This window comes from Gavialis gangeticus, unplaced genomic scaffold (genome assembly GCF_001723915.1).
Source record: "Gavialis gangeticus isolate Ggan-Ray unplaced genomic scaffold, GavGan_comp1, whole genome shotgun sequence".
Classification (NCBI taxonomy): Eukaryota; Metazoa; Chordata; order Crocodylia; family Gavialidae; genus Gavialis; species Gavialis gangeticus.
In genome coordinates, this window is record NW_017729007.1 from 3,504,346 (window position 1) to 3,517,192 (window position 12,847).

The 12,847-nt window shown below is 38.2% G+C and overlaps 1 protein-coding gene across 2 annotated transcripts in view; it reads left to right on the top strand.

Moving 5' to 3' along the window:
• KCND2 (potassium voltage-gated channel subfamily D member 2) overlaps window positions 1–12,446 on the top strand; it is a 590,039-nt gene extending 577,593 nt beyond the window's left edge. The window contains exons 4-7 of one of the 2 annotated variants that reach the window (XM_019509257.1): window positions 1,066–1,158; window positions 2,175–2,234; window positions 5,593–5,840; window positions 8,403–12,446. In XM_019509257.1, coding sequence (XP_019364802.1) covers window positions 1,066–1,158; window positions 2,175–2,234; window positions 5,593–5,840; window positions 8,403–8,580 — 579 coding nt within the window. In that variant the 3' untranslated portion in view covers window positions 8,581–12,446. The remainder of the gene's footprint in view (window positions 1–1,065; window positions 1,159–2,174; window positions 2,235–5,592; window positions 5,841–8,402) is intronic. The other variant, XM_019509259.1, reaches the window with a different exon arrangement.
• The last annotated feature ends 401 nt before the right edge of the window (window positions 12,447–12,847 follow it).

A 12,847-nucleotide genomic window follows, 5' to 3' on the forward strand; every position in this document is an offset into this window, starting at 1 on the left:
CTTGTCCTGCAAGGGCCCCACATTTCCTGGGGCCTTCTTTCTACTCCCTGTGTATTTAAAAAAGGACTTCTTGTTGTCCTTAATCCGGGAAGCCAGCCCCTGTTCCATCTCTGCCTTGGCCTTCCTAACCATCCCCCTACATCCCCGAGCAACTGTAGAATAGTTCTCCTTAGTGATGACCCCTCCTTTCCATTGGGAGTAAGCCTCCTTTTTGGCAAGGAGACATTCCTGGATGTTTTTAGTGAGCCATGGAGGCTTATATGCTCTCCTGCCCCCTTTGACCCTCCTGGGGATTACCTTCCTCTGGGCTTGGAGGATCGTCTCCTTAAGGAGCGACCGCTTCCCTTGAACACCCAGCTCCCCTCCCCTCTGAGTCTTCAGCGCTTCTCCAACTATCCTCCTTAGCTCGTTGAAGTTTGCCCTCCTAAAATCTAGGGCCACCACCTGACTGCTTGCCTTTGCCACCTTGCACTTGCCTTTGCCACCTTGCGCTGAATGGTGAATTCTAGCAGGCAGTGGTCACTGTTTTGTTGGCATGCTGTGCCGCCTCTGCCTAAGCCTTGCTTAAGACTTCCTGCCTGGCCTTACAGTTATTGTGCAGGACACAAACAGTGGCATTAAGGAATGGCAGGTATGTACCATGTTGGAAAAAAACAAATCCTCCATGTTGAAAAAAACAGTAACCATGTTGAAGCACATTTACACCTGAATTTACACCTGATTAAGTTACTGTACGTTAACACACATATAGATGCCTTACTGCACAGTAATACTGTGTGTGTGGACTAACATAGGACTAACTTTAGTTCCAAGTCAGTCAGTTCACGCACAGTGTCAGTGAGCTTTAATGCCTGCATGTGTAGATTCCAGCCTATTCCCATTTACTGCGCAGTAAATTTAAACCAGCATAAATGCACGTGCAGATATGCCCACTATGATGGTTTACACTGATAAAGCTCTGCAGATATGTCGCAGGATAGAGCCCAGTTCCGTTCTGACCAAACTTTTGGATAAAGGACTTCTTGTTCACAAATACGAGTAATACGGAATTCTATGTATTAACAGTTCTCCAGTGAAGAACAGGCCTTTGTTAGCAAATCCGGCTCTTGCTTTGAAACACAGCATCACCACCTGCTCCATTGTCTGGAAAAAACCACGGTAAGAAAAAGGAAACAATGTTTTCCCATAAACTATAATATAAATATGGGGGGTTGCAGTGGCTTCTTTCTTCTAATTAATGATCAGTCACATTGCAGTCATTAACCAGGATCAAGGGCTACTATAGATTGTGTTTATATTTAAACTTTTATATTTTATTTACATGCAATATACCTAATAATTTGTCAAAATATTTGGTCAGATTCTCTGCTGGGTGTGAGGACACCGACTTCAGGAAAGCCCAACTTACACCAGCTGAGGATCTGATTTTTTTATATATCTATAAACACACAAAGTTATTCTTGTATGTGCACATTTACACTCTTTTCTGCAGTACAGTCTTGCAGTCCTTACTCATGTAAATCTCTCAGTTCAGTCAATCCAAGCTTTTGCCCGAGGAATGGCTGAATAGTTGGATCCTCAGAACCAATCCTGTGAGATGCTGGATATGTCCTGCAATGCAAGCACAACTTTAATTTGAGTGACAGCAAGAGAAAAACCCTCAGCATCTTAGTCTGAAATGTTGTCCTTACACAAAAGTACAGAGGAACAGAGTTTTTTCTTGGCTTCAGCTCAAGCATCAAACCCCTTTCTAGGAATTGGCTAGATAATTCATAAACAACAATATATATCTGTATTGATTAAACACTTCCAAGCAGTTACAAAGGCTGATAATCACATATTCAGTCTTCTTTTTACTGGGTAATATCTAAAAAACTACATAGTAATTATGACTGTTAAATTAAGATATAATTTATGATCCCGTAACTGTTACAAGCTTCAGTCTTGTTCACATAGACAATTCTGGCCAGTTAATGTCTAGTTTTATAACATTAAACATTACTTTTCTGACATCACTTCCTGTTTATTATTTCTCAGGAAGTTAGCTACAGGAAGAATAATTATATTGAATTTAATGGTTGTATATTTAATGACTTCGTGTTGGAGATTACTAAAATAATCTACTTTTGTCCTTGTGTTTGTTTTTTTTTTCCTTTGACCCTATTGCCATGTAGGGTCTATCTTATGTTGTGGATGATCCCAGCTTATCAATAAGCTGTTCAACAGCCACGAAGGTACCATTTATAAGTTTACCTCCAATTTGTAAGAACTAGCTACCCCTAACAAAATCTGTGGTAGTGACCATCAGTGTGGACTGTGCTGTTCTTTCCATTTCTTAACAACTGTCATAGGACAGAGATGAGTCAATTTTAGCTGCTGAAAATCTGAATTGTAATTTGAATTTTGTGATTTGAGCTCATCTCTGTGGCTGTTATGTTCCAAACTATATATATATGAAGGTGCATTACAGGAAGAAAAAACATCAGAGATTTTGTGTCTTTGCACATGCACCAGGTGACATCATTTCAAAATTTAACAATTCCTGTTAGATTTCACTCTTACAGTTATTAGTGCCCCTCATAGTGACGGAATCACAATGATGGAGAATCAAGCTTTTTCTGTGTGCAAGTCAAAGAACTGCTGGCTTTCCAGTAACATTTCTAGTAAGCTCTCACCACCAGGTCCCCCAAAATACAACATGTTAAGATGTGTCTAGCTGTTTAAAATAAATATAAAATTATACATGTATATAACTTGTATTTTTATTTCCACAGCATTTCCTTGTAATTAAAATGCTCCAGTTGTTATCTGTCTTTTAGATACTGATGTGTCATCTCACAGGTGCTTATGTTTTTTACATGCTGTCTTTTTTAATATTCGTATCTGATGTAAGCATTAGGGAAGAATAGCACAGAATGTCTGGCTTTATATGAACATTAAAAAGTGGCTCACTTGACAAGTTAGGGTGACTACACGTTATCTGTTCTACTGCAGATTAATTCCTTTGGAGTGCTTTTGAGGCAAACTAGTAGAACTCATCTGGGGTGGTTTGCTTTAGAAATCACTTTGCAGATGATTTTTTTACAAACATGTTTCCGAACTCTAGCCATAACTCCAGGCCAGGTTGAACTGTCATACAAGTCAATAGAAAGACTGCCGTTGACTTTGAGACATAGATCCGACCCTGAAGTTTTCCCATCTCCTCTAATTATTCATGGTGGAAACCTTAAACATATTCCATTTCTTTTTTAACATGTTGCTGACTATTCAAAAATGTAGAAGCTGGATCATGATTTATAGAATATGCATATAATTAATTTTGCTTGCTTTTTCACCCACATTGGCACACCTCTACTTTTCTGGGTCCCAGATATACAGTCTGTTATATGAATCACATGACCAGCTTGTGCCTTCCCTAAAAGTAAGAGGAAAGGATCTCTTTTGGATGTCCTCATCTAGTGATAAGTATTCCCCAATCCTTTTAAGCCTCTACAGCAGAAGTCAAAGGCAATTTCATGCAAAGAAACATCTTTGGAATTTAAGGGCTTGAGGCTCCTCCTCATTGCCAGCATTTTAGGCCATTGCAATACAATTTCCTCTCTTTTCATCTCTTCTAAGAAGTGCACTTGGTGTCCTGTTATGGTCCATAGCTTTCCTTTCCAAAACTGTATTTCTAATGCCAAGAGTTGTATATTTTGTAGGATATCTGTTTATCTGATATACAGATGGTTAGTTAATCACTCAAAGAAGAACTCTGGACTTTTTAACTTTTGATATTTTTGACAAGTATAATTGAATATTAAATTGAGTAATTATTATAATTTCAAAATATTACCAGTCTATATTAAAAGTTTGCTCAGCATCTCTCTTCAATAGAGCCCACTAATTGAATTCTATTTGGTTGCTCTGCAATAGTTTCAGGAAGCACAAAATTGTTTTCAATTTGAAAAAATTGACAGAGTTCTTGGCAAACATACTGGAAGCCACTATATAGAAGCTAAAAATGGCTATTAAGTAATTCTCTTTCTGCATTCTGTAGCCAGGCTGTAATCATATTTAAAGTCTTGTTTATGAATGATGTGTGCCCTGGAATCCATTTTCCAGCAAGTTACACGGATAGTATTTTCCTCCCTGTATCATTTGAAATCATTACACTACTTCCTTCCACACGAAATGACACCTGATTATCCATGAGTCAAAGCGAGTCTGAAGGAAAGCAAACAGTAGTAGCATGTTGGAGAAGACAGTTCAATTTTTAGCAAATATTTAGCAATGTTAGTACAGTAGTAACAAATTTAAATGGCTATTTTGTGTTTTCTCATAAATTGTCAAGTGTACTTATCTTCTTCTAGCTATACTATATATCTTTTGGAAACCATGAATATATACAGAGTATTTCTGGGTATCTGAATGATATTCTGTATTAGTAGATCATTTCTTTAGGAAAGAAAATTAGTTTGCCTAAAAGTGAAAATGAAAATGCAGAGAACCAATAGTAATGAAGTAATTGGAATTGCATAGACTCTAAGGCAACCCAGAATATGCTTCCCAAACCATTTTCAAAATAAACAGTTTTTCCACCAACAGCTGCAAATGTGAAAACAGCAATTGTCTCGGTGTACAGCATTTTGTTTCCATTTAGTCTTGGGCTGCTACCTTAAGACTACTGCATGCATTTTTATATATGTTGCTTTTGTTGAAAGCTGTGACATCAAGTCACTCTTCTTGAAACAGTGAGAAACTGAATATCATAATATTATGAATACAGATTTGAAATCTTTATATGAGTGAATCAAAATGAATCAAAGTAAAAATGGGTATTAGTTGGATTTTCTGTGACACTGATCATAATCAGCCTATACCTTGCTGTCTAAGTAAAGATCCTATGAATAAAGACTAATTTTATTCAATTAAATTTTTATTTTCTAAACCGATTAAAATAAACTGATCCATGATGTTTAGCCAAGATAATTTTTCTATGGAATGTTTGGTATTTCTTTTAGCTTCTGACTCACTTTTTGATAAATGTAGATTTATTCCTGTATCTTGAAATACATTTTGAGTCATAATTTCTCATATGTATATCCAATGGAGCATCACATACTGGTACCAAAATCAAAATCAGCATTATTTTACTATATTTAAAATAGAAGTGTGGATTTCTTTGTTTTACAAATGTCACTTAGAGCATTTACAGAAGTAGAATAAAAAAAAAAGAAACCTACAGAATATCACTATATTTTTATTGTTAGGATTATACCTTTTATGACCATCTGAATAAGGATTTATGTTCTGGCAAATGATTTTGTATTGCTGATAACTCAATAAGTTCCTAGTTTGATCATTTTGACTCTTCATTTACAGTTTTAGTATATATTCAGCCCAGGCTGATACAGATTGAAAACTGTAATCTAGACTTCATCCTCTCACTTTCCCAGACTCATTGATCATGTTAAATTAATCCTTTAAGCATGTCCTGATATGGGAGGGCTTGTTGATCAGAATAATATTCTCAGTGCTAATCATACTGTGTTTGTGTGGTTGTGTTTCTGTGCATACGCTTTTGCCACATTTTGAATTGCTGTGGACCAGAATCATGAATTTGTGGATGAACAAGCCTATGAAGAAAGCTGTATGGAGGTTTCCACAGTCAATCGACCCTCAAGCCACAGTCCTTCTCTCTCTTCTCAACAAGGGGTTACCAGCACTTGCTGCTCACGCCGACATAAAAAGACATTCCGTATCCCAAACACCAATGTAACCGGCAGCCGTCAAGGAAGCGTACAAGAACTCAGCACTATCCAGATCAGATGTATGGATCGAACACCTCTATCTAACAGGTATCTAAATTTTAACTGTGATTTGAGAGGTGGTTCTTTGGCTAACCTTTGTTCATTAAGGTAAGGCTGTGTCCCAGGTGGGTAAGATCAAGGAGCAGGCCAAGGTAAATCATTTGCCCAAAAATGGGGACCCTGAAACCAGTGTCTGTGCACCAGTGTCTTCCACTGGGGTTTGGTTAATGTTGAACAAATAAAAATGCAAACCACAAAAAAAATTTAAAAATATTGTAATAGATATATGTATTGAAGTAGTACCTAGGGGTCACCAGCTGAAATTGAGGCTCAATTATTGTAGGCCCTGTACAAACATACTAAGAGACAATATTTACTGGAAGAGTCTACAATTCACATGTGGCAGACAAGGGGTGGGAGAAAAGGAATACTAGGCTCACTTTATAGACAGAATATAAAGAGACAGGAAGATTGTGAATTCCCCGAGTTCCCTCAGGGAATCTGTGGCAGAATTGAGAATTGAAAACAAATATGCTGTGTCCCAGGTTGTGCCCTAGTCATAAGGGTGTCATTCCTTTCTATGAATGCCTAGTGAATAAGAAAAATATGTTCCCTGGGTAGGAGAGTTATTAAAAATAAATAAATAAATGCCGGAGAAAAGGGTAGGAAGGAATTTATTTAACTTTCTTGCACCCGCACAAACGAAACCCTTGGCTCTAATGTTTACATATATGGGCACAGCTTTAGAAAACATTGTGAAGGTCTTACTAGATGTAAAAGTATGTTGAAGCTGAATTACATACTTCCATTTTAAAAATAATCTTTTTCCAGCATAGGTTGCTATAGGGATTGTCTTGTTAAGTGAACTTGTGAATAACTGTCAGGTGGGGAATTCACTTCCAGGAGCAGCTCAGAAGTTTGCTTAATTGCAGGTGGGGTACATTTCTTTTTGCTATTCTTCAGTGGAGTGACCCGACCACTGCAGGAACAGCATCCATACCCTCAGCCTTCAGGCTTAATTCTATCTCAATACAGCCTTTCTCCACTGGGGGACTTTTTTCATATCTTTCCAGTCATAGCGCAAACATATAAGAATAATTTACAGATGAGGATATGGGAGTAAATCTCACACTTAATGGGCACATGTACATAAGACGTTTACTGTAGAGCTGCCTAATTAGTTCTGAGTAAAATCTCAGCATCTACATGTATAGCCCTATTAGGCTGCAGGAAACTAATTTACTCTGCCATAAGTTAGTACTTGTAATACAAGTACTATCCTATGGTGGAGTTCTTTAGTGCACAGCAATGCATGTGTACACACTGATGGGCCTGGTAGGGACACTTGGGTGCTTCAGTACAGGGGCTGCCTGCTGGCTAGCCCCACATTGTTGTACCCTTGTGCCCCAGCCAGTCCCTCCATAGCATGTTGACCCTGGAACATGATCTAGTGGGATAAGAATAGGACTGAGACTATTCCTCTCTTACCGTTTTGTACAAGTCCTGGCATCATCTCTCCCCAAACCTTTCCTTGCATTCTGCAGTTTGAGTCCATCAGAGAGAAGCAGGTAGTGTTTGGGTCATGTGGGGGAATGCTTAAGTGACTCATCTAGGCCATGCAACAAAGGTTAAAGTGGGGAGGGAGGGCTCTGTTTCCTCTTGTGCACCGCAATTTAGGAGTGTGACAGTGGAGGAAGGCCCAAGGGCATGGCCAGTGGAGCAACTGCCCAGCTTTAAGCTCAGAGGGTGTTCAGGAGGTTGGCTCCCATTACAGCTCATGAAGCTATAATGCAAATTCTTTGTACTAAGCCCTGGAGCCAGAAAGGGGATTTTATCCCTTCCTTGTTATCAGCCAAGCTACCATTTGTATTTATCTCAAGTCTTATAGTGTGGGTCATGATTTTCCAGTCAAGTGACCAGTTACTTATAGCCATGTTGAGAAGTGCCCCATGCTAAAGAATCCCGCCTCCTTTGTCTCTTTCCAAACAACAGATACCTTATGGGTTCATAAAACTCAGCAGTTGTATTCCCCAGCCTACCCAGACCTGTATTTTTGCTTACTTCTCTCTTTAGAGACAGCAAGGGAATTACAAATGGGATCCATCTGTAAAAAGCTCTGCTGGTTTTAGCCCCTCAGTAGTAGAGGATATTGGTGGTGGGTGCTCAAGCCATGCTAGATCAGTCACAAGGAAGGCACATGTTCTGTTGGATAGCTTTGGGAGCCAGGAAACCCAAGGGGCACTCCTGGCTGCCACTGACCTGCTGTTTGACTTCAAGCAGGTGACTTTGTCCCTCTGGGCTAGCTTCCACATTCTTATTTTGCAAATTCAGTTTTAAGTTCCTTTATGAGGCTGTTTGAGTCTGTGTATTATTAGTGAGCTAAATAATATTAGAATACTGTTTAGAGACTCAGACATTTCTTCCCGAGCTGCATGCCCTGCTAATTAAAGAGGCAGAAGCCTTGTTTGCAGCATATTTATGTTTCCCCTGCCTACTGACTTAATGGGCATTAAGCTGGTCGGTTGGGGTAATGGAACTTAAAAGTTTTCAACAGTATCGACATTTTTTTAATTATTTTCTCTCTCTCTCTCTCTCTCTCTCTCTCTTTAGTCGATCCAGTTTAAATGCCAAAGTGGAAGAGTGCGTTAAACTAAACTGTGAGCAGCCTTATGTCACCACAGCAATAATCAGCATCCCAACACCCCCAGTCACCACACCCGAAGGGGATCATAGGCCACAATCTCCCGAATATTCAGGAGGAAACATTGTCAGAGTATCTGCTTTATAAAACAAATAGAATAGACGCTTGGAGGCTGAGTTCTAGCAGGAAAAAAAATAGTTCTGGAGAAACAAAGCTGGAAAAGGCAACACGCCCTTGGTAGGGGTTACAGCAACAACAGAGCGAGAGGTTCAGGAGAAACGAAACAATTTGGGTTTCAGTGCTGTGGCATGTGAACCAGGCAACCAAATGGAGTTTTTACATGTCATTTGAACTGTTACACAGCAAAATTTTGACTTAACTATGAGCACAATGAAATGTCCCCCATTGATGCTTCTTCTTACCATAAGAGCTCTTTTTTAAAGAAAAAATAAAATTAAAAAAAGGTTGGACATTATGTTCCAGCTGAATGCAAAACAACAATGAAAAGCATTTTGATAACATGTCTTTTTTCCTGTTATTAAACCATAAACTTGTCAAGACTGTTTAAAAAAAAAGAAAAAAGAAAAAAAAAGAAAAAAAAAAAAAAAGAAAAAGCTCATATGAAATAAGTTTGTCCTGATTGAAAGAAATACAACCATAATGCATGCTGAAATTATTTGGAGCTGTGATCTCGGTTTACTTATGTTGTTTTTTCAAATTAGGCATGAAAAATATTACTGTAGACAGGGGCATTTCTGTGCACTTGCAACAAGCTGATTGTTAATGTTCCATGGTAGTTGTACAAATAACTTCCCTTTGAAAACTGCAGTATTTCTTATTCAGACACTCATTAGTGAACTCAAGGTGTTCAGTTAGTTCAGTATTTATTCTCGTTTTCTCTGGCTTCCTAGGTACTGTTACAACTGCAATAATTCATTGTACACCTGTTGTATCAGGAATCAGGATTTTTTTTTTCTTTTAGGTATTTTATAAGAATTCATCTAGACTATAAACTACACCAATAGAAAATATTTTCTCTATGGCAACATTTTAAATGGTCTTGTAACCAAAACTGTGCACCACAAATGTACTTTTCAATCATGCTTCCTTCTGTCCCCAGTACTCTGTGACAGTACATTATCTGTTCAAACATTACTATCTTCTTTGGAATTTCAAGGCTTTTCATGAATTGGCGTAGTCTTTTGTTCTGCAAATGCTTCCTTACTTTTGTATTTCCTGAACAATAGTTTTACTAGTGTAGTGTTACAATGCCAATCCCATCTGAAATTAAACTAAAACAAAGACGGTTTTGTGACAAACTAACACTTATCTCTAAACCTCTGTTATTCTGCAGTATCCAGGGGATTAGATATGCTGAGCATTGGAAGACATTTAGTGAAAACTGTTTGTGGAAACTGTTCTTATAGTCATTACCTGTAAATCTGCATCCTAACATTTCTTTTTGGCTTTATAACTTGTAATGATATTTTCTCTCCTGAGACATACTGATAAAAACAGATTTGGGGCCCAATTCTGCACAACTGTAATGGATTTCAGTGGGAATTTTGATGCAAGATAAGGCCCATTAATTGATAGAATTCACAAGTTGATAAGGCCCTCATGCTTCACTTCTTAAGGAAATCTCAATTTTCTCGCCACTAAGGTTTCTCCTAAGAGCAGGTTTATTAGCTGGAATAAAAGAATGTCCTTAAGAGGTTTACATCTTGAAAATGCTGTCTATATATCAAGCATCCAACCGTCCTGAATTGTGGGGCTGTCTCCCAGTGTCACCAAAGATTTCCTGAGACAGGATTTTGGTCCCAAATCTGAAAAATTGATTCCAGGTTGGCAATCACGCCTCTTCAACCCCAAGCATTTGTGTGGTGACACACAGAATCCTGTTGTATCTACCAAGAAGACACAGAACATACTGCCTGGCACCGTGTGAAGAGATCTCCACTGATTTGGTCCGGGAGACAGCTGTGGGCTCTGCCTCAGGAGATCTAATTTGCCCACGCACAATGCCAGGAGAACATGGCTATACTACCTAGCTCTGCTAAAAAGGCAGAGCTAATTAGCTTGAGCACAGTGCCACCTGAACAGGGTTATACTGCTTCTGATTCAGGGGTAGTGTCCAGCTAACTTGCCCACCTGCAGCACTGTGCTAAGGCAAATAGACTAATCAGAATCACAAATAGTGAATACTTCTGGTTTCAGAGGTCTGTGGAACATCTGGGATTGTCCCCTGGATTTTGCTCCTAGAAGCACCTAGTAGTTCATGTACAAAAAAATACTGTGTAAGTAGAAATTAATGCACATCTCCATACAAAAAAAATTGGACATACTAATCAAAAAACTCGGTGTATTAGAGAAAGTTATCAGAAGCAGTTAAGTTGTAGTGATGTTATAGTTGTGATTGTCCAGGAAATATGCAGGAGGCAAGGATTTGAGGGCGATTTCTTTTATTGGACCAGCTGAATAGTTAAAAAAGGCTTCCTTTTGGGTACTACAGTACCCTGCATCAGGAGACATGAGGAATACTGCTACAACATCCTCACGTCTCCTGAGGAAGGGTACTGTATTATCCAGAAACTTGTCTACATCTATCCCAAACATGCAGTTAGTCCAATAAAAGATATCACCTATCAAAAATCCTTGCCTCTAGTAAAAATGAAATGCTGTTAATATAAATACTGTATGTTTCATACACTACAGTACCAGTTACTATCATCTCAACATTTACATTAAGAAGAAATATACTGTGAAAGTAGAACCTCAATAATCTAGATATTCCTTACTCTGCAGATTTAGGTAGGGAAGGCCAGCAAGATGTTGTAATAGAGCCTGATATTTCTACCAAATATGCTAGCGTATGTTTACTAATAAATTATTATTATCATACATTAAAGCTAAATTACAGCTGACAAAATAAAAACAGTACATTTTGTGATGCATTATTCTTGTTTTCATATCATTTGTTGACTTATCCATAACATGGATTAAATGGCAATGAATTTCCTATTCATTTGTGCAAATTAGCAAGATTCCATTATTTGAAAATGGAATCAGATCTTGTACATTTCTTGTAAAGAATTCAGCATCTCACTGGTGCTGGATTCTCCTCTTACAACAGTGAATGGCTCCAATAACTATTGAAGTCAATTATTTTGAACATCTCTTCTGCTCTCTTGTAGAACTGGGGTAAATCCTTTGAAGCCAACAGAGTTCCTCTAGTTTAACTGTAGTGTAAGACTGAAATAAGTCTAGCCCAGAGATTTTACTTGCTTCTTTTTTCTACTCATAATTACGTGTTTAAAAGACTGGCTTTGTGCCTAGCCTCTGTTGAGGCAATTACTGTATGAAAACTGCCCTGATATTAACAATCTACAACAGCTTCTCCTTTATGTCACATGGTGCTTCTTGACAACTTTCATCAGGAAACTAATATAAGGTGGCAGTTACTGAAAACCATTTGGAACAAGATCTGCACTGAGTTACATATCCTGTTCAATCTCATTGGCCTCACTGAGGTTGCACAGGGCTAAAGAATTTGGCCTCTTGATTTCATTGTTCAGATGACCTAAAGAAAATGCAATATAGCAATACTTGTATAAGGATGACACCCCCGATTACTTTTATCCTCATGGTTAAAATACGGTTTAAGGAATAATTTGTCGAGCTTTTCCAGAATGCCAGTCTAGTCTCTTATTTCCATCTATCACTTATGCAAAATTGTTAATTTATTCTGAATTTGAAAAATAAACATTCTTTTGGTGTTTTAGGTGATTTAAATACTGTTTTGGTAGTGAATGACTGTTGATGACTGTGTAAATGCATCTGTACTGTAAATTAAATGTAATTATTTCTGTGTATCATACAAAAAAACCAAGGTTGTTGTTTTGGACAATTTTGTTTGAAATTCATATATTGTGTTTCAGAAGGCAGCATAATATATGTATTATGCTGAATAAATGGACATCTGAGGAATACTTAAATAAAACATCTGCATGCTTGAATGAGTGAACTTGGTTTGCAATACCTTATCATTCACAGAGCATTTTTAACCCATCCAGGTGCAGAGACCAGCAAATGCAAGCACAACAAGCCTGTTATTGTACTACAGTGCAAAGTTTAAGCAGTTCTAAGCCATTCTAAAGGCAATGGGTCTACCTTTGCACAGCTCCAGTCACACAATATAGCCTTTTGATGTTTTCCTGTGTAGATGATCGTTCAATGGCAAAAAGCCACCAGCATGAGCTCCCAACATCAGGTAGTGCCTAGACTATCGGGCATACGTGGCAGAGTGTCTCTGTGCCTGACTGTTGCCATAGTCTTTGGGAGACTGTTGACAGCTGTCATGAATTAGAACAGCCTATTTGCCGCTCTGATTTATGCCAGAAGTAGAATGGGCACA